General features: G+C 39.8%; 1 protein-coding gene across 9 annotated transcripts in view; it reads left to right on the forward strand.

Moving 5' to 3' along the window:
• Nucleotides 1–22,697, forward strand: part of TBC1D1 (TBC1 domain family member 1) — a 183,583-nt gene that overhangs the window by 152,296 nt on the left and 8,590 nt on the right. For all 9 annotated transcript variants that reach the window (XR_010920441.1, XM_067551539.1, XM_067551543.1 and 6 more), the window contains 3 exons: nt 10,503–10,747; nt 11,296–11,455; nt 18,180–18,349. Coding sequence is in view for 8 of the 9 variants with exons in the window: in XM_067551539.1 (XP_067407640.1) it covers nt 10,503–10,747; nt 11,296–11,455; nt 18,180–18,349 (575 nt within the window). In the remaining variant the exon portion in view is untranslated. The remainder of the gene's footprint in view (nt 1–10,502; nt 10,748–11,295; nt 11,456–18,179; nt 18,350–22,697) is intronic.

Here is a 22,697-nt window from a genome sequence, read left to right on the forward strand (position 1 = left end):
AATAACTAGTAAAAATGTTTCTTGGCTTAATAAGAAGTTATTTGTGAGAACTGATTTTAGTCGGATATTGAAAATAATTACTTTGCATCATTAGGAAATCATTAAGTCCATATTTCAAATACAGAAATGTTCTACAATCTCTTTTCATTAGACAGGGTATTAATAAGTAGTTTAGTATATGTGATTAAAGTAGCTGTACTTCAGATATTGACAGTGAACTCTTAAAGTTGATGAGATAGAAACTGCCAGGGAGGAAAGTCTGATTTTAAGAGTTGAGGCTTGTTTAAAAATAGGTGCCACTCATTTCTAATCTGCAGTGCAGCCTTCTCCTTAAACAGCTTTACTTGGAAGAGTGTAGGAGTTTGGTTCTAATGGGTTGTTGGCTTTATTTTGGTAAAACAACACACTCTGACAGAAGTTCATATCTCTTGCAAGCTATTTATCGAGTCTCACTCAATTTCTCTTCTGAAATACTGTATGCCATGCTGTCTGGAGTGGCTGATGACTCAGAGTGCCAACATTAGGGCAGACTGTAAAAAAGCAGGGCAGATGCCCCACTGGTGGCATGTTCTATAATTAGATTTCACCAACCCAGTACCAAATGTGAACTCCCAAAGTACTACAGTAGTCTTATAATGAAATCTCTGGCCTGGTCTACGCTGACAAGCAAATTCAGCACAGTATGTAAAATAGCTTGCGTATCTCCCGTCCACCGCCTAACTTCTGTTTACCACAGCGTCTTCACTTTGCTGTACCAACAGGAAATGTGCTCCCATTGGCGCAGCGTTACTCTTTTTCTGGGGGTGGATTTATTAAATTGACTTCCGGATCGATTGAGCGGGTCTTCACTTCCACTCAATTGATCCGGAAGAATCGATCTGACGTCAGTGATGATATACCCGCAGACAGCCCCCTTAGACACTCCAATCTGTCTTTCAGGCAAACTGAACTATGTGATTAATGGTCACTTATACACTGAAAATTATAAAATATTCAGGTTACACCAAGTCCCAAAAGACCAGTTGCTCACCCTGGTCAATTTGCACCATAAATCTCACACCAAAGACAATGCTGGTAGCCAGTTCTATAGTAAACTAACAAAAGGTTTATTAGCTAAGAAAAAGGAATGAGAGTCATTGAGAGGTAAAGCAGGTTAAAATATATGTACAGGTGAGTTACAGTCTGTAATTTCAAAAGATAGCAGAGATGTTGTAATCTGCCACTTTCCCAAAAGTCTTTTAGGGCTACCCAGAGTAACTCTGGGGATCTCAGTCTTCTTGTTCGGTTATTCTGCCCTATTAGAATCCAAACAGTCCAGAGATGAAGAATTTTTCCTTGTGTCCATATTTATAGCTTCTTCTCACAGAAACCAAGCTGACAGCAACAGTTCCCACACAGGTCCCATCTTCCTGTGGGTGGGGAAATGCACTTAACAAAGTCTTTGATCCTTGATCCCGCACAATGGCTCATTTGCATTTAATGAACAAGATGTAACATCTTCTTGTCAAAGTCCATCATTTGCATTACACAATGCTTTTTCCCTCTTTGATGAGTTACATAGTCACAGAGGTTTACAATGCAAATGCTTGCTATTACTTTACAACCGGCGGCATAGCTGAGTGAGAATAGTACGTGCAGCATCCTACAAGCATTTTAGAAAATACCAAACAAATTTTTATCAGCTTAACATCTAACATTTATTTTAATAATGCTAACACACAGGTAAGCAAGACTGGTTTCCAGCTACACATTTGTAGGTGTTCAGTGAGGCCTGAGGCCCTGGCATGAGCTGACACCTGGTCTGCCAGTGTTACACTATTTACAAGGTTTATTAAAAGAGGAGCCTATGTTAGGTTCTTAAATTCATATCTAAGCATCTCAACAAACAGCCTGACTTTCAAAGATACTGAGCACCCAGCAGTTGCCCTTGGCTACTGAATGTTCAGCACTGTTGTTAGTCAGGCCAGTTACTATGGATTTAGGAGGCTAACCTTAGGCAAATATTTTTGAAAATCTTGGCCTGTACCCCTCTCATAGAAAGCCTTCCATTTCATTCTTGTATATCACTTAAAGCTTGTCAGGGTGTTTATAATACCAGGGTGAAATATAAGGCATTAAGACTAAATTGTGTAAAACTGTTGTTTTGGGGTGGGGTCAAAGAGGAGTATTTGAGCTAAGTTTATTAAGAGTGAGAAGGGATTTAAAGGCAATAGTCTCTGGCCACCCAAAAGACATTATTTCATGTGTATAAGTTCTTTTTTTATTTTCATTTTCTCTGCTGTTGTCAACATTAGTTCTCTCTCAAATTGTCAAAATATAAACAGTTCTGCCCCAAAACACAAAAGATGACTAAACTCTAAAGGCTTTATCAGTCTTAAAAGGAGGTGTTCTTTAAGATGTGGATCCCTATTGGACACTGTTATGTTAATGGTTAATATGCATGGCCAAGACTGAAGGGCAATTAAACTTTTGCCTAAATAGCCATAATTACTTGGAAAGGTGTGGCCTGTAGCCCTGCTGAGAAAGAATTCTAATAAATATTCTCCTTTTTCCCCCTAGAAATTGTTTTAATGCAGTGTACAGTCTCAAACACAACCATACCATCTATTTTTCTAAGAGGGCTCCAGCTATTCCTGTGTTGTAATCCCTTGTTAACGCCAAGGCTATTTTATCATAATAAAAGAATAAATTGGTCCTGTATTTCTGAGTACTGTGGAAGGAAAATGTGGTTTATGGTTTGGTTTTTTACATGTCCATGAGAGAGTAATCAGTAAGACCAATTATCAGAAATTATAGTGAAACGGTTGTAATTTATGGGAAGACATGTACTGTAAATAATTAACCAACTGTCATTTGGTTAAGTGGTTAAAACTTGAGGGAAAATCTGTACAACTTTTTGTTTTAATCTGATTGACTACTACGTTATGCATTTTAGATGCCTTTTGTAATCCTAAAGAGGTAGCACATAGCTGGCCTGGTGGACCTCATATTATTTATTACATAAAGAATTTTTGTAGAACAGTAATTTAGTTGAATTGCTGGCCTAAATTGCTGCATTAAGCCAGAGCCCAAATTGGGGAGATGCATTCACCACTCCAGCAAGAACACCTGCAAGGCACTGTGTCTCACACAGGCTTGATGCTTTCAGGTGTGGCAAGAAAGCATGGCTGCTATGCCATCCTTTGAACAGGGTATAACACCTTCTTCCCACTACACCTAGCTAATACCACTGGCTGGTGTGGAATAGGTTGGCCTTGGCCTGATCCTTCATAGTAACACAATCGATGAGAACTTCCCTAATTGTAAGCAGTCTTTGCTCTCTCTGAGGGATTGGGCCCAACTGAGCCTTCAGATTCTGATCCTCTAATTGGATTATATATATATAATATATATATAGGTTGGTTTTTTTTTTTTTTTTTTTTGTATCAGCACATTGCTGCATTGAACCCCTGGCGGGATTGGGGCCACAAGCTCAGGTAGCTTTAAATGTACTACAGAGTTTCAACAGAAGTAGTTGGGTGTGAGGAGATTTTACATCCTTTCCTGAAATGAGGGTGGAGAATTACCCTCCACAAGGGATTTGTCTTAGGTCTTAGGGCTGTTCCTGAACAAGACATGTGTAGACAAGCCCTTTAGTTGTGAGGAACAGAGGTAAATTACTTTAGCAGAGGCAGATAAGCTTATAGAGGTACCCAGCTTTGAGGGAATTGGCTAGGATTAGTTAAAGTGACCCACATGTAATATATTGAAGGAGAATATTTCATTTCTCTTCTAATTAGTGGCTTGCCACACTTGGGTCTACTACAAATAGCTTAACATTCTTTTGAACAGTGAAGGGAGACTGTTAATTACTAACCAAAGAGAGGGTAATGTGAGTAAATAATTTTTGTTATATTACAAAAATTGCTTGTTTTATGGCTGTTAGTAAAAGACCAAAAGCATATTTAAAATGAGGACTTTGTTTTGCAGAGTTTTTGGCTGACATAGATTTGGCCATGATTTTACTTCCCCTATGGCTACTGGCCAACTGCTTGTGATTCACATTATGAGTATTTAAATACTCGTGTGACCCAGTGCCACTGCTCTGTCACAGTTAGTGCTGAGGATTATTAGCCCATCGCATTCCAATGTTCAGCAGCACAAAAAGTAAGAGTAACTCATTTTAACAAAGAATGCTTGCTAAAAAAACAGCTGAAGGTACAAATTTATCTGATCTCTCATGTGTAACTCAAGAGTTGAGAGCAGATTTGTTTCTGAGATACAAAGGTACAAAATTGTTTAAAATATTTGTAAGTTATAGAAAGGAGTCACTCACATTGCCAAATAAATGGATGCCAGTGGTTTTTAAAAAACAATCTCTTTTCCCATCCGCTTCCATCCCCACAACAAAGTCAAAATATCAAGTAGAATATGTGGGTCCAATAGCGGCACCCAGCGAAGTGGAAGATTGAGGCAGAACATGGCTGTTCACTACCTTTGCATTCTTCCAGTTTCCAGGCCAGCCTGGGGCCCATCTGGATGCCGTTCTCCCTCCCAAGACAGTAATGTTGGGGAAGAAAAGCCACCCACAGCAGCACATAAAGAAAACGAATACAGTGGTTCCCAACGCTTTTGAGTGAAAGCCCCACTAGTTAACACTAGGTAAAACACATGCCCCTGCCAGCCCAGCCCTAAACACATATAACCCCTATAAACACATATAATAATACCACTAAATTACATAAATAATAATAATAAATTATTCTTACCTGAGTAAGAAGCTAAGCCTTCCCTGGCACATCCACCACCGCACACCGCGTTTGGCCCCTCCTCTTCCTGTCTCTCATGGACTGAGGGAAATGGAGGTGGTGGACGTGGATAAGGTGGCCAGGGCTTCTCCAGGCCCCCACCAGCGCAGGGCTGCTCCATTGCGGTCGGGCACCCAGCTGGCTTGAGGCTGGAGGGAGCTGTTCTTCCACTCTGGCCGGCACGGAGCTCGGGGCTGCTGCTCCCTCAGAAGGGGGGGCGCTGCTCCAGCTGGCATGGGGCTTGAGGCTGCTGTGCCCAGCCAGCGTGGGGCTCAGGGGGATAAATGACCTCAATATTACTGAAGCCTCACGAACCCCATGTAATCTTTGGTGCCCCACCAAGGGGGTCTCGCCCCCTAGGTTGGGAATCATTGATATAGAGCACTTCCGGTTGCATAGCTCATTGGCTGAGCAGTGGCCATTGACTTACCTTTAATAAAGTCCAAGACCCAGTATGACGCTTCCCAGAGATACCTAGTGTTGTGAGGCACCTTGCTATCACCCATCCTTAGCATGACGAAGGCTTGTCAGTGCCTGCTATGGGTCAGCTCCCCACCTCCACAAGCAACACAAACACTCTCCCCTAGGCCTCGCAGGCCCAACTGTCACTCTCCAGGTCAGCCATTGGCATACTCCAACCCTCAAGCCCTCTGAGAGTCTCTCTGGAGTGCACATTCTCTGCTTCCAAAGAAGCTGTACACCCCAACTTACCAGTTCCACCTCAGATCACCACTCCACTTAACACACAGAACTTGCATTGATTACACGGTGAACATATCTAAGTTTATTTAACAAAGCATAGAAATTCAAGTGGTAGCAAGGAGAAGTATTGGAAGCAAACATAACAGGCGTTCTACAGCCTAGACTTAATTAACAAGCTACTCTCATGTCTAACCAAGTACCATTGATCCAAAATCCTTTCAGTGCTTTACAGCACACAGGCTTTGGCCCTTCTTTCATGAGACATGCATGCTGTCAGTTGCTTCCTAGGTGTAGGTTTCCGCGTGTTTCTTTGAATTCCAAGATGTACCACATCAGTCCTTTGTCTGGATTTGTTAAGAAGACAACTTTCTATTGTTTGTTTGGTCCTGTAGTTTTTCTTTCCTGAAAATTTTGCAATCTCTGAATTTGCACCTGGATCAATATGCAAATAGGCATGCACTCTGAGGCATACATTACACAAATGGTCAGATAGGGAAATAGGTGTATGCAGTGTGGTTGTAGCTGTGTCAGCCCCCAGGATATTAGAGAGACAAGGTGGGTGTGGTAATAATCTTTTATTGGATCAACTATTAGTGTCAGTTACCTCCTGCCTGAAAGGAACGTTTCCAAAGTATGTCACCTCCCGGTGACCTGCTTTAACTTCAAGATCTGAAGAGCATAATTTTCAATATAAATACACAACTCCTTTAATATTATTCATATGTACATCCCACAATGATTGTGATGACCAGTGAGCAATTGACTCTTGGTAGAGACCTTATATGCCACTTTTGGTGAACTGTTATGCAGGTGTCCAACCCAGGGGATCCCTGTAAAAACCTGTGCATTCCTTGTGTCCTCTGCCAAATGGCACCTAGGGGTCCCTGGATCATGCTCCACTGTAGACACAGATGGGCTCAGAATAGAGCAGGGAGTATAGGCTTCAGTGACCTTTTTTGAAGTCTCTTCTTCCTTGTCAGCTCCACAGCATAAAGCTTGTTTTTTTGGCTAGCCTTTCCTCTAGATAATGCATAGGTTGGCTCACCAGCAGACTTCTGGGGCTTGATGGTTCAGTATTCTACAAGTGTTTTCTTTTTGGCCCCATACTAATAAAAATGTGTGTATACACACCTCTCTTTATTGGCTCATTATGTGCTCAGAGATGTAAAACAAATGCATGTCTTGGCAAAAGCAGTGATTGTGTGCTTTTGTATAAATGCAGTCATTAACTTTTTCGAGCTCTATGGTGAAGCCATATCTGAGGGAAGGACTTTATTAAGATGAATCAAGGAAACTAAACACTCCTAAGGTTTACAAGGAAGTACAAAAAAATGTTGCGAACAGGCAAGCAGCAGCAGAATTTGCATGTTTCAACTAGTGGTTCTCCAGGCTATCAGATATGTTTATCTGAAATAGATCTTCAAGAATTCTTCTGTAAGAATGTAGCTGTGTGGTGGTACCCGTGTGTTCTGAAGACAAGATGTATTTTCTCATAATACGTAGCTGATAACATGGGAGAGCTTTGAAAATATTAAGCTAAGGAGATCTTGCTGCTCAGAAATCTTTTCACAAAATGTGGGCTAAATTATAATACTGTTACTCACACTGGACTGAATTGATACCTTGCAATCCAGCCTGAGGAAGGGGCAGTGCAGGCACTGACCGTCACAATTTGGTGTCTGTTTCCCTCTTACTCCATTAGGGGAAGTGAGTCACGCCATCCCCTTTCCTGTCACAGCTTACTCCCCCCCTTTCTGCAGGCTTGCTCCTGGCTGACACAGGAAGAGCTGAGCCAAGGACAAATTGGAGCAAGTCCAGTGGAGGGCAATGAAAATTATTAGGTGACATATGAGGAGAGGCTGAGGGAACTGGACTTATTTAGTCTGCAGAAGAGAAGAGTGAGGGGAGATTTGATAGTAGCCTTCAACTACCTGAAGGGGGTTCCAAAGAGGATGGAGCTAAGCTCTTCTCATTGATGGCAGATGACAAAACTAGGAGCAATGGTCTCAAGTTGCAGTGGGGGAGGTCAAGATATTAGGAAAATCTTTTTCACTAGGCGGGTGGTGAAGCACTGGAATGGGTTACCTAGGGAGGTGGTGGAATCTCCATCTTAAATGTTTTTAAAGCCTGACTTGACAAAGCCCTGGCTGGGATGATTTAGCTGAGGTTAGTCCTGCTTTGAGCAGGGGGTTGGACTAAATGACCTCCTGAGGTCCCTTCCAAGCCTAATCTTCTATGATTCCCTGCCCACATGCAGTTGCAGTCCACTGGGAGATCCCTTCCTTTTCTCCCTCCCTATATTGCATCTGACAATGTGAGTAGCTCATGTTCCCACTCCTGAGCAGGTGCACAGACAGGCTCATAGTTCAAGCTAATGAGCAGAGAAGTTGCAATAAATTCATGGAATTGAAAAGTTCTGCTAAATATGAGTAAGGATGTCAGAATCTGACCTTGTAAGAGCTGACAGTGAAGGAAGACAAATCCTTGTTGATGTTCAACGTGTCTAAGAAAACAAGGTACAAAAGGACATGAACTGTATGAAACAATGCCCGGTGCGCTACTATGCACTGAAGGCTCTGCAGTGACTGCACAGCTGCCATCAATATAATATAATAATCAATATAATACAGTTCTGCTGGAGCATCCTGTTGTCATTATGCAACAGTATAGATATTTAAATATTTGTTCCTCCATTCTGAAGTTGACTCCAGTTGAATTGTACAGTTGGTCCAGCTATTGCTATCAGAACTATCAGATGATCACTGTCCACTTGAAATGTATTTGTACAACTGGTATTGTGGTAGCAACTAGGACCCCATTGTGCTAGGTGCTGTACAAAAATGGAACAAAAAAATCAATCCCTCTTCCAAGAAGCTTACAGTCTAAAAACCTTCGCCCAGGTTTAAAAAAAAAAAAAAAAGTAGAATCATGTATTGCATCTGGCTCAGTTTCCCTGCCAAGTTTTTTTTTAATATTTTTAATCACATTTTCCTGTTTGGGTTTTTTGAAACCTTCTTTTCCCTCTTGTTCTGTGAAATGTCCATACAAATGAGGAGAAATGACAGAGTTCAATCCTGCAAAAGCTTACACATGAGAATCTCTTCTCACCAGGGTTAATTTGATGTAGGTTCTGATCCTCCAAAGGATTCTCTGCCTTGTGGATTTGACAGCACTTTGTGCATGGACAAAATAAACTAAAAAATAGAGGATTTTTTTCTCTCATCTCTCAGTTATGGGACTTTTAGGTGTTTGTTTGCTGTAACTACAGTAAGTTTAAAAAAATCATTCTATGTAACTATAATAACTCTTTTTTTATATCTTGCCTTTCATGGGGCCTGATCCAAAGCCCATTGAAATCAATGAAAGTCTTCAGGCCCAAAATGCACGAGTGTCTGTGGAACAAATGACTGGTTTTACAATCACTTTTTTCTCCTGCTAAGTTTGTGGGGCTTGTGGCTTTTTGGCTCTACAGTATAGGCTTCTGCTATGTTCAGAGGTAGATGTCTGCAGTATTCTCCCTCCTCCCATATTTACCAACGTCAAGCATTCAAAAATCACAAGATTAGCTTAAAAATCATAAGATTTTTTCAAAAATAAATGTAGGGTTTTTTTAAAAAAATTATCTTCTAGTATCTGAGCCTTTAAGGATGCATTTGGGTCACATTTTAAAGCCATTTCTCTACAACTATGGTCACAAACTTTTTTGTTTTAAGGAAAAGCTGAGATTCTCTCTTAATCTCAGGATTTGAGCAGCAGCTGGGGCTTTAAGAAATGCACCAAATAGTGAGATTAGTAACATTGCTTTCCCCCTGCCCCTCCTTTTTCGGGACTCCTCTGTACTGGATTTTTTCCTCACCTGAATTTATACCTTCTCTCTGAATGATTGTGCCAGGGGGACCTTGCTGCTGACTGAGAGAGGCTACATAGGTATCTCATTAAAATGTATTGGAATAGCTTCTAGCTCAAGCAAAGAAGTCCCTGCAGAAAAATGCAATCTGCTCTTTCACTTGGGAAGCTGAGCACGTTGCTTCTGCAACACTCAATTTCTTAACAGCTTTGGCAGCCATGACACCATACTCAGAAATCAAATGCAGGTTTTCCACTTGGTAGCTCAGAGCACTAACCACAATGCAGGAAGAACCAGCCCCAGGCTTTGACTTTTTGAAACACGAGCTCTGCTGGTATCTTGCAGCACACCTCCAATAGGAGCAATATAGCAACATTCCAGAAGCTGAAGGATGGGGTGATATTTAACATGAGGGCAACTACACAAAATAATTATTAAAACTTCCTCTGAATTCAGATATCTTGTTGAGGGAAAATCTGGTGGTTTATTTTTTCCTTCCAGGAAGGAAAATGTTCTGTTTCTGAAACACCTGTTAATATGCTGTAAACATCAGATCTTTAATGTGATCATTTACATACTGATAGGAATCTGAAAGGAAAGTTCAATAAAAGTCCCTGTTTGATTTAAAAAAAAAAAAAAGCACATTAGTTCTATCTCACTGTGAAAGTATCACAGATGAATCCGAAATGTAAATTTATGTTGTTTGGATTAGCTAATTATAAGGAAACTTTAATAGAATTACTGTTGTCCAATAGGTGTCACAATGGTTACTATTATAGACCAGCCCAAACCTATATTAAAGAGACTGAATAAAGAGGGAGAGGTGGTGATTCTGTTCAGAGGATCAGATTCTGGTCTTTGCCTCACTGTAAATCTGAAGTTAACACCACTGATTGCAATTTACGATGGAGAAACTGGAAGCAGAATCTGGCATTGTTCTAAGACTACTTTATCTGGACCCCAGCAGTTGTCTATAAGCCAGGTCTTTTTTAGATGACAAAAATATATATTTCTAGAGTGCAAAACTCTCCTTGTCTTATATAATAAACTCAATAATGTTAGCACTGAAAGTTGACTTTAAAAGATTGTTTATTTAACTTGGTAACCTAGCAAGCTTGTTTTGTTTTCTTTAAAGTTTGAATTGCTAACCTCAGTTGTTTTCACAGGACGCACCTTTCCAACACATCCTTATTTCTCAGCACAGCTGGGAGCTGGGCAGCTGTCACTCTACAATATTTTGAAGGCCTATTCTCTTCTGGACCAGGAAGTAGGGTATTGCCAGGGCCTTAGTTTTGTAGCAGGAGTTCTGCTGCTTCATATGAGTGAAGAAGATGCTTTCAAAATGCTGAAATTTCTCATGTTTGACATGGGCCTAAGGAAACAGTATCGTCCCGACATGACTATTTTACAGGTATTTGTTTTTATGCTTCTGTAAAAAGGATGCTGCTAATAATAGCAATATAATTTGACAGTGATGTGATTGTCAAATTCTGCTTTTTAGCTTCACTGCAGAATCACAAAAGAGGAGAAGGGGCATTGTAAAGAGGATTAGCTCTTAAAGGGATTTGTGTTTCAATTTAAGATTGGCCATTGGAAATTCTGAAAAACACATAGAACCTCTGTTGTTTGACTGATTTAGGTTCAAGTAGGCCCTTGTATGAAAGTCTGTTTTCAGATAACCCTGTGTAACTTGCTATGCTAGGGAGAAAGTAAGGGAACCCTGAAACAGGGAGCATCATCTCTGCCAGCTTAGGGGTAAGAGGAATCGTTCATGTGGGCAATCATGAAGTGCTACTTACTGAGTCATTAAAAGGCCTGCAGGTTATTTTATTTTATTATACATTAATAACATTAATTGGTAAATATGTTTCACCCTTATAGCATGGGCTGTGTTCTTATTACTTCCAGTTAGTCTATAGTTCTTAATCAGTTCTTCATTTCTTTTTCTCTTCCCTGCAGATCCAGATGTATCAACTTTCCAGACTTCTTCATGATTATCATAGAGATCTCTACAATCACTTGGAGGAGCATGAGATTGGCCCTAGTCTCTATGCTGCCCCCTGGTTCCTCACCATGTTTGCCTCTCAGTTTCCTCTGGGATTTGTGGCCAGAGTGTTCGGTAATTCTTCATAAAAATATCATTCCAATCTTCTTGAAACTGTGTTTGAACTGCTACAGGATGCAGCCTGTTTCATACACCTATGGCAATATTTACCCTATTTTGATGAACCGTCCTTTCCACAGATGTATTGTGTAGTGACAAAAGTCAGCTTATAGGAAGCGTACGTGTGGAGTTTATAACAAAATGATATTCAAAGATGGTAGATGGAACCATCAGATGGTTGGAAATTGACTGGTTTGCCTCTTCACCTCTATTAACTATTTTCTCTCTTTGGATTTCCTCATTCTTCTCAGTTACGGAGCTTTCCTGCATTCATTAAGTTGGAAATCCCATTTCTGCAATGTCCCAGCCTTCCCCTTCACAAAGAAATGCTGGCATTGCTGCAGTGAGGGTATATCAACATTGTTCTGTGCTGTATAATACTGCTAACATTAGCCTACTTTGCTCCTGACGCTTTCAGTATGGATCTAATCCTTTTATTTAACATCTGGTAGGACACTTTCTTAGATTTTACACTGTTCCGCTTGCCTGACTCCACACTCATCATTGCCCATTCTCCTGCAAGTATTACATCTGTTGTTGATGTAACTATTCCTTAAATATTTTAAGAACCAGTATTCCATAGGCACTAATCCTCTCTTACCTTATTTCTGATTTCCCTTTGTTATAAAAGTAGCTGTTAGATTTTTTCATTCCTTACAATTGCGACAATATAGTTTGCATATATGAACTCATAGAGTCTGTCCCCTCCCATTCCCTCCTCCTGACATCACATAGTGCAGCGTAAAAGTGGTGGGAGGATATGTCTCTCTTTCTCTCTCATCACATCTTAGCTGTTGATTTTCTGAACATTCCTTTCACTGAGTCCTAGATCGGTCTCCTTGATCCTTTGTCTTAGAACTTAAGGTCAATCTCTTTTATCAGCATTTTTTCAGTCTAATATCGCACAATGAATATGGGGCTAGATATTCTAGAAGCTGTATCCCTAAAATTTTATAATTAAGTGAACAAGACCAGTGTTGCCGCACAGTGGTCTAGGAGTACAATACATAAGAGGGGTACAAAACCAGGCAATTGGTGTCCCATGACTAAACCAGTACACCCATAAATGGGTAGCACTACTAACTATACATACATTTTGAAATAAATTGAGTGTTTGCCTGGATCATTGTAGTGGAGCCCCACTTAGATGAATGAATCACATCAGTAAGAACAAATACACTGGCCAAAAGTTAATAAAACACAACAAGAATGACTTATTTCAACCAGATTAGTTTCTAGCTTAAGGGATAGGCAGAAGCTGGATGCATGTAAGAGCTAGGGAGACCATATAGTACAGTGATGCTATAACTCCTGGAAATACATTAGCTTCACAGTACAGAGAAACACATCTAGAGAAATTTATAATCAGGCATCGTTTTAGGATCTTAGGACTTGTCATAAAGCCAGTGGATCATGTATTCCAGTATGCTTGCATTCAAAAGTGTCTGGTTAGAGATTGGGTTATGCCCTGAAGAATAACCCTTGCTATTCTAACTCTGGCTGTTGAGTAAAATTTTCAAAGGCACCCAAGTCTCAATGTGATTTAGGCTGCTAGGTCACTTTTTTGAAAAAGTTACCCATTGTCTGCATCCATGTAAATGTCCAGTTCTTTAAAAAAAAAAAAAAAAAAAAAAAAAATCGTATTAAGAAGTTGGTCTCAATGATATCATGTGGCAGTGAGTTCCATAGGCTAACTGTGTGTGATGTGAAAAGTTATTTATTTTCCTTTATCAGTTTTAAATTTTCTGTTTTTCTATTTCATTTAATGTCCCCTTGATCTTTGCTTATGAGAATGAGCACTTCTGTTCACCAGTCTTCTATATATACCCTTCATCATTTCATATATCTTTAGCATATCCTCTCATTTGTCTCCTCTCTAAGATAAATAATCCCAGTCTTTTAAAGCTTTCTTTATATGGAAGTTTTTTCTGTGCCTCTAATCATCCGCATTTCCTATCTTAATAAATAGATTTGAGGGATCAAGCACACAAGGTGCAATGATTTACCCGTGCATTAAAATGAACACTTTCCTAACCTTTTAAATCAGTCTTTTTCAATACAAAAGCAAATAATAAATATTTATTTCAAGGAAAGTAGTCACAGAGTTCAGTCCTGTTCCTATTTAAGTCAATGCCAAAAATGGCATTGGAAGATACTATGGTGATAAGGATGGAATAAATTATATAGATGAAATCTATATTTGCTACCTTTTTGGATTTACATACAGCTTGTTATGGTGCGCACAGCACCTGTTCAGGGAACAAGACTGTGTTCTAAACAGGTTAGCCTCACAGTGTATAACTGGCAATAATTCTATTCAGGAATGGAATGAAAATGAAAATGTCATCTTCTGAATTTATAATCAACATTCCTCTATTCAATCATCATCATGATTAATTGTTTTATCGTGTGTCAATATGATCCTTTGTGAACTGTTTGGCTGGAGATACACAAAAGACACATTCTTTTAGTTTATGCCCAACCTAATACATTTGGGACTCCTCAATAATAGATTAGCATATCATGTATTTTGCTTTTAATTTGCCACTGGAAAATTGTAGAGCTTTAAAAAGCAAAGACTTTACAACGGAATAAAAGGTTAAGATAAGTAAATGATTTCTGTGGAACTAGTATCTGGTCACAATAGAGGAACGTGAAACTAAAATCACCTCCTAAAAATCATTGTTGTTTCCCAGAAAGACAAGTCCAGCATTGAAAGCTCTTGCAATTTTATATTTATTTTATGTTTATATTTATATCTCACAATATTTGGTGGCTTTCTTAAAATAGCAGCTCTTGAAAGCATATCATTAGGTGAGAATCTTGAACTTCCTCACTTTTAAAATGAAAGTTTCTCATCTTCATTCATGGCAAAGGCTCAGAAACCTGAAGAAAAACAGAAACCTCAAACTGCTTTTTTAATTGTCACGATTTTAAGCCAATCTTATGATTTTTGAATGGTTGGGGTTGTTAATACTGCACATTTTGCTGGGAACCAGGTAATTCCTGCACAATTGGTCACTCAATTTTGCACAACCTGGTTTTGGTTTTATCGTTCATTTATTAGATTCCTAGAGAGGAAGAAAAAAAGTTGAATTCCAGTCTCTCAAATGCAGACTAACCAGGCAAGCTGATTTTCCTGTCAACTTTTGACTGAATAGCCCGTTCAATGGGAAGCTACTTACCCTACAGGAAATGGAATTCTTTGAGAGGCGGTGTCCATATGCACATTCCATTATTGGTACACGTACACCTCATTAACTTGAGTCTGGAATCTTTAGCCAGCAGTATCCAGACAATGTACATGCACCCTGAATTCTCATGCTGTACATTGAGGGAATATAAGGGCGGAGTGCACCAGTGCTCCTTAATTTCCTATCAACTGCAGCATCCCAAGGATCCAAAATTGAGGGGTGGTGGGTAAGTTGTGGCATGTGCATATGGACAACACATGTCAAAGAACTCCAGTTACTGTACAGGTAAATAACTTCCCAGTCTCCTTCGTATGATTGTCCATATGCACATTCCACTATTGCTTATTCCCAGGCAGTTATCTTTACCTTGTAGGTGGGAGTTCAGAGTCTCTGCTTTGACCACTTCATACTAAAAGCTATTAAAAACTATCAAAACTATTAACTACTCGGTAGAAATTTGCTGGCTGTCGCACAAACAGCAAGCTCCCTCTCAAGCCAGAGGGACTGAGGAGCACTGGTGCACTCTGCCCTTATGTGCCCTCGATTCAGGACATGAGGATTCTTAGGATGCATTTGCACAACCTGCTCCTGCTGGGTAAAGACCAGGGTGTATGCCAGAGTAATGTTGGCTAAAGACAGGACTCAAGTGCATGAAGCATATGTGCACAAATAATGGAATGTATATATGGAAAATCACTGACAGGACAATCTTTCATTCCTTGACCCCAGCAATCCAATAGTTATGTAATAATGTAGTATTTAAAGATATAGTATTTAAAGACTCCCTTAGATCCCACTGTCTGCTGAAGGCTATGCTCCAGTTTATTAAAGCCAGAGGTTATAAAGAAGTTCTGGAGTTACAAGGCTGTGTTATGCTAGAAAGTAGCAAAACTGCCTTTTTCCTTTTTTCTCCATCTGTCCAAACTTTCAACACTTCGAAGTAGAAGGTCATGTGAGGGTACTGCAAAACAAAGGTTCTCTAAAACCTGCTATTGATTTAGTGGTGGAGGAGACTTGGAAGAACAACATTTATTCTGTTCCAAGATTGTTGATAACTTGATTTTAAACCCTGATGTCTGCCAGTCATGCTGACGTTAGTTTGGATGCCTGGTGTTGCATTGTCGCTGGCTTGCAGCCCACTTACAGCAAGCGTTAGGAATGGATAAGCTCCTAAAACAAATGGGCCTTTGTTCACTGCTCACTATTTTATATATGAATGAGGAGTTTCAGAAGTATATAATCAGTCCAGCTCATACCTTAATACTGTATAGGTCACCTTGAGTTTATCTGCATCTTTTCTACGGGCAGATGTTGGGTCACGTAGATGTATTATTTATTCTCTGTTTAATTAGGTTCTGCTTTGTATTTCATGTTTCTTGATACTTGCTTGGCGTTCTTTGTATTAATATTAAATACTATAGCTTCCCATACAGAGCAATGTCATGTATTTTTCAAATTTCACTAGACACATGAAGACAGATGCTCACTCTCCGTTACATCTTTCAGAGCAGCCCTACCTCTTATAGAACATACTGACTTGGAACTGTAGCCTTTTGCACTGCTTTTAGGATGAATGGTGCAGAAATATAAGAATTATCATCAGTTATTACATGTGTTTCAGGCTCTGTCTGTCTGAGATGAATACAGGAAGGAGTGAAATGAGCTATGGCTTCAGGAGAAAGTCAAGGAACTGTAGGGGGAAACATTCATTCTGATGCAAGCTTGAAAAGGGAGAATATTTTTACAGAGAAATGTAGTCTGTCCGTGTTTTCTTGTGTTCTTTGCAGCACTGGAGATACTTGTGGTTTTGACAGCAGCATTTTCCCTCATTGCTCAGTTTCTTCTTCTATTTGATCATGAAGTTTTAATGTGCTTGGCATCAGCCTATTGCCATGTAAATTATTGTGATGCTACCAGTACAGCAGCATGAGCTCACTTGCAGGTTCAAATAAAAGGAAGAGAGAGATAGGGAGCCTTAGTATAAACACAAATATATTTGGTAATGATCAAATCTAGACCAAAAAAAAAACCAAAAAAAAAACCCCTACTTACCCTCCATATGGTATCCCCCAACCTTCCCCCCCTCCAGTAACTTTTTGTAATGTGCCGGATACTTCCTCCTTAAAACCCAGGGCAGATTTTGAGGTCTAGTAGCAAGAGAATCTATGGAGGAAAAGAGTTGTTTGTATCTCTCTTGGCCAGATGGATTGTGAGTGGTATTGTTGGCTGCTCATGTATTTCCTGTCTCCATAAGGACCTGTGCTATGTTGGAGGCTGTTTGTAAAGGAAAAAGGAAGAGAGAGAAAGGAAGTTGTGCTGAAAGGTAGCTAGATACTGGGACTTCAGTTTGCTGAATGTGTACCAGGATGCTGTCTTTATAGGGCCAACTGCAGTATTGATGCACAGCTTACATTGGTAAGATTTCAAGATACACTACACAAGTGATTAGTAGTGTGGCTTATTAGGATATTAATGTTTCTCAGATACTTACATTAAAAACAAATAAACCAGAGGCTGTTAGAAAATTGATTTCTTTAACCCAAGTCCCATATGCAGTGTGGTATGTTTTCCTAAGCAGTTTGCAGTTCCCTCCAATAAGTTAGAAATAGGGCTGAAGAAGGGCTACAGTCAGTCCTTCAATTATAAGTGTAGATACTTACCGTTTTTATTAAGATTCTTTAATTTATAATGCCATTCAAGCTGAGAACTGACAGCTGAACAATAAATTCTGCTGCTTCCATTTTCTTCCTCATAGAGTTGTCATGACCCTCTCAAAAAACATAACACATACAAGAAGGGGTAACACTGTCCAATTTTACTGCATAGCCTAACTTATCTACAGCTTAAATATGTACTGGATATCTTGGGTGATAACTCACCAACCGGGGCAGTTGATCTAGCTAGTGAAATTAAATTAAATAATTTAATAATAATGGTCCTAATGCAGATCTAATGCTTTAGAAAAAAATCACAGCCCAACACACAACGCAGATATGCGCAGACACATGCACATTCACTCTTTCTTACACGTGGCTATCGGTACAATATTTAATCAGAACAGGAAAAGGAGCTCCTTTACACAACATTGCTCAGTTGTGTCCTTGAAGCATATTATTTAGCTAGTGTAGCTGAAAATATAGTTCCTGCATAAAATATATGAATATCTAATCCTTTCCAAAATCCCCCAAACTGTGTGCCTCATTGACTTCCTGTGATGCAGATTCTGTGGATTAAAGAAATGTTTCTTTTTCAGTGTAAAAGATTTACAAAAGTTCAATTTTCCTTTCAGCGTAGGCTACTGTAAAAAAGAGAATCTGTTTAACTAGAAAATACAATTAGAAAAATACTTGATTGGTAAGTATTTCTAGCCTCTTGATCCATACAGTATATGAAATTGTTATATTTTGGAAATTTTGCTGTTGTATTATTCTTATCAAAAGATGTGTTCATTTTATGTACTTCTGTTTTTTCTTTTTTTCCCACAGATATGCTCTTTCTTCAGGGATCTGAGGTTATATTTAAAGTGGCTTTAAGCCTGTTGGGAAGCCACAAGCCCTTGATTCTTCAACACGAGAACTTAGAAACCATTGTGGATTTTATTAAAACCACTCTCCCAAACCTGGGCTTGGTACAGATGGAAAAGACCATTAATCAAGTATGAGACAATCTGAACATTTACCTGTTATCAAGAGAAATGATGTTCTTATTAACAGAAGTTAGGAGGAGGAGTATTCTTTTGTAAAATCACAATGGAGAAAAGTGCTTGTGCTATTCCTAGTTGAGAATAGGTTACTAACTGTAGTTTGGAATATGTTAAGCTGTGGAACCATATTATTTATACAGTACCTGGGCATCCTTGCATATTAGTTAGTCATCATTAATTACAATCACAGTTCTGATTTTTACTAAGTGTATTTAATTGATTTTCATTTTGTTGGCAATAATACTGTATCCCATGTATAGTACATTCTGCAATATAGGCAACAAAGGTGGGCTGAATGTCTATTAGATGTATCCGTTTCCAGAGAGTGTGATTCTCCACATTTCGTTTCAGAAGAAAAAAATAGCTTTATAAGAGTCTTGTCCATGTTAATTTTTCTTACCCATGCCATACACTTTTCTATGTTAATGACCCCTGCTCTGCCAAGATGTGTGATGCAAGTTTGTTAATACGTAGCAAAATGCTGCGGAAAGGTAAACTTGTCTTCCAGACAGAGGAGATGGGATGGTGCAGTCTGGGAAATAAACACTGGGGAGCATTGAGACATCCCTCAAGATGGCAGTTATTCTGTTGGGGAGGGAAATGATGAAATACTACTGTGATAAAAGGTGGTTCTAATAGATGCACAGTGTATTCCCATTTGTCCATCCCCACATTATCTGAATCTTTCCCTTGTTCCCCAGCATGAGACACATGTGACAACAGGCATCTGTCTCATGCTGGGGAACAAGAAAGAGATTGGATAATATGGAGGTTTGGATAATAAAGAAGAGACTCACAGTCAGGACAGCATGGAGGAGGGCGAGCCCCGGGGAGCAGAGGAGGCCACCCTGCTGCTGAATGCCTCCTGTGGCAGCCCAGGAGACCTCGGCCGCCCGCTGTCTCAGGAGTGAAGGAGGAGGGATGTCATAGCGGAGCTGCAGCAGTCTTCCTGCACTGGTGACACCTGATCCCACAAAGTACAGGGAGGAGGGCTGCAGTTTTGGTTGGTCAGAACAGGGACCCTCCCCCTTCCCCAGCCTGGACACGAGGAGGAGGCCACTCCGCTGCTGAATGGCTCCTGCCTTCTTGATTATCCAAACTCCTGATTATCTGAATAGAATCCACGTGGCCCGTGCTGATCCAATAAGCAGGAGTATGCTGCATTTGTGGGATATCAGTGGTTCTCGGCCCAATCAGCAAATAGTTGCAGCCCATGTGACATCCTCAGGGCCATACAGGTAGTATATATATTGTGAGGATGTGGCCCACATAACACACAGAGAGCTGCATATGCAGCCCACGATGGTAAATACGTTGAGAACCACTGGTCTAACTGTTATCCTGAAAATGACCTGACTGATTCACAGTGAGGGGAAATACAGCAGGCAAGTATTGCTATATCATTATTTGTGTTACTGTAGTGCCTAGGGAGCCCTAGTCATAGACCAGGATCCCATTGTGCTAGGCGCTGTATAAACACAGAACAGAAAGATGGTGACTTGTTCTCCTCTGGAAGGCTTTCCTGTCCCCAAAACGTGGGGAGGTTCGCTCCATAGTTGGAGCTGCATTCACCCATACAGAGTTGGGTGTGGGGGCGAGGAGTAAGAGTGGCCTGCAAACCAGAAGGATCCATGGTGAAAGCACTATAACCCTGCAGAACGTCCTTGCGGGGGATGGCTTTCCATTCACCAGCAGCAATGCTCCCTTAAAACAAACAGGCTAAGTAAACTAGCTAAGAATTTATTCCAACACTTAATATCAGAGGCAGGTGGGCAAAATTACAGCGGATTAAGGTCTAAGGAGAAAAGGACATTTGAAGTGTTGGTAATCTGTGGAGGGTAGATTAGATACAGTGCACAGAGGCTGTGCAGAGAGAGACACCACGCCTAGGTGAACTGAGGGAAACTGTGAGTTCTGAGCATAAGAGGTGGGGATATTTTGCTCTGCATTCAGATAGCTCTGCTTTCCAGCAGGTAGGTAGAATGACCTGAGGACAGAACAGCTGTTCTCCTTCAATAGGGGCTGCTGCTAGAGAGAGCAGCTCATTGATCACAGATTCTATAAGGCTTCTAGGCAAGACTCCCTATCCTCCCAGCTTCCCCAGCTGTAGCCTGTGACTTTCATGCCAGATCTTGCCCTAAATTTGTTAGCTTTTAGATTAAATTTTTGATTTGCCTAACATTCTTTCCTTTTGAAGTTGATGCTCTGGTTATGACAGCAGGGACACCCTTCCCACCCGCCAAGTGCAAAGGAGGTAGGAAGAGATTGGTCATGACAGAAACTAACAGTTTGCCTTGCTGAAGTGCATAGGCTGATTCTGAAAGCCACAACTGTGTTTTTTCTTTGAATCTTTTATTTGCATAGAAAATGGAAATCCCATACATGCAAATGAAAAATAGGAAGAATAGTAAGAGGCTCCATCAGGAACTCTTTAATGACCTGAAAATCAAAAAGGAATCCTACAAAAAGTGGAAACGTGGACAAATTGCGACAGACGTATACAAAAGATAGCAAAAGCAGATAGGGGCAAAATCAGAAAGGCTAAGGAACAATATAAGTTATACCTTGCAAAGGACATAAAAACAAGAAGAAGAGTTTCTATAAATACATTAGGAGCAAGAAAAAGATGAAGGAAAGCGTGGGTCCTCTACTTAGTGGGGAAGAAGAGCTAATAATGGATATCAAGAAAGCTGAGGTGTTAAATTCCTATTTTGTTTCAGTCTTTACTAAAAAGATAAATTGTGACCTGATACTTAACACAATTAATGTTAATAAGGGTGAAGGAACACAAGCCAAAAGAGGGAAAGGAAAGATTAAAGAATATTTAGTTAAGTTAAATGTATTCAAGTCAGCAGAGCCTTATGAAATTCACGCTAGAGTATTTAATGAACTAGCTGAATCAATCTCAGAATCGTTAGCGATTATCTTCAAGATCTCATGGAGGATGGGTGAGATCCCAGAGGACTGGAGAAGGGCAAACATAGTGTCTGCCTTTTATAAAATAGAACAAAGAAGACCCCAGGGAATTATAGACCAGTCAACCTAACTTGAATACATGGAAAGATACTGGAGGATAATGGGGTAATAAGTAATAATCAATATGTATTTGTCAAAAATAAATCATGCATACCAACATCATGTCCTTCTGTGACAGGATTACTAGCCTGATGGATGGGGGGAATATATGATATATCTTGATTTTAATAAGGCTTTGACACAGTCCCACATGACATCCTCATAAGCAAACTAGGGAAATGGCTATATGAAATTACTGTAAGATGGATGCAAAACTGGTTGAAAGACCATACTCAAAGAGTAGTTAATAATGGATTGCTGTCAAACTGAGAGGATATGTCTAATAGGTCCCGCATAGATCTGGCCTTGGTCAGGTACTATTCAATATTTTCGTTAATGACTTGGATAATGGAATGGAGAGTATGCTTATAAAATTTGAAGATGACACCACGCTGGGAGGGCTTGCAAGCACTTTGCAAGACAGGATTAGAATGCAAAATGACCTTGATAAATTAGAGAATTGATCTGAAGTCATCAAGATTAAATTCAGTAAAGACAAGTGCAAAGTACTACATATAGGAAGGAAAAATCGAATGCACAACTACAAAATGAGCAATAAATGACTAGGCTCTTGTAGTGATGAAAAGGATCTAGGAGTTATAGTGGGTCACAAATTAAATATGAGTGATGCAGCTTCTAAAAAGGCTAATATAATTCTCAGGTGTATTAAGAGAAGTGCCATAAGATATGGGAGGTATGTGTCCTGCTCCATTCAGGCCTAGTGAGGCCTCAGCTGGAGTATTGTGTCCAGTTCTGGGTGCCACACTTCATTTAGGAAAGATGTGGACAAATTAGAGAGAGTCTGGAGGAGAGCAGCAAAAATGATAAAAGTTTTAGAAAAGCTGACCTGTACATTTAAAAAAACAAAACAAAACCCTGGGTTTGTTTAGTCTTGAGAAAAGAAGACTGAGTGGGTACCTGTAACAGTCAAATATGCTAAGGGCTGCTGTAAAGAAGGTTGTGTCAGGGATGGTCTGAATTCTTGATCTGGCTTCTCGAGGTTACTTCCAGCTTTACGTTTCTATAATTCTGTGAGTTAGTTGAACCTAAACTGTTTGAGATCCAGTCTTTAATGTTAAGAAGCCTAAATATTTACATTCACACTGCAAAAAAACTATTAAGAATCATTTTTATAGTGCGGGTAATAAACAGGTTCCATGAATTCTAAGATTTGTACAGTAATTTTATATAGCTGGTATCTTCTTAAATTATGTCCCTCCTGTAG

This window comes from Emydura macquarii, unplaced genomic scaffold, assembly GCF_026122565.2.
Source record: "Emydura macquarii macquarii isolate MOO-44397 ecotype Brisbane River unplaced genomic scaffold, CSIRO-AGI_Emac_v2 contig_1353, whole genome shotgun sequence".
NCBI lineage: Eukaryota > Metazoa > Chordata > Testudines > Chelidae > Emydura > Emydura macquarii.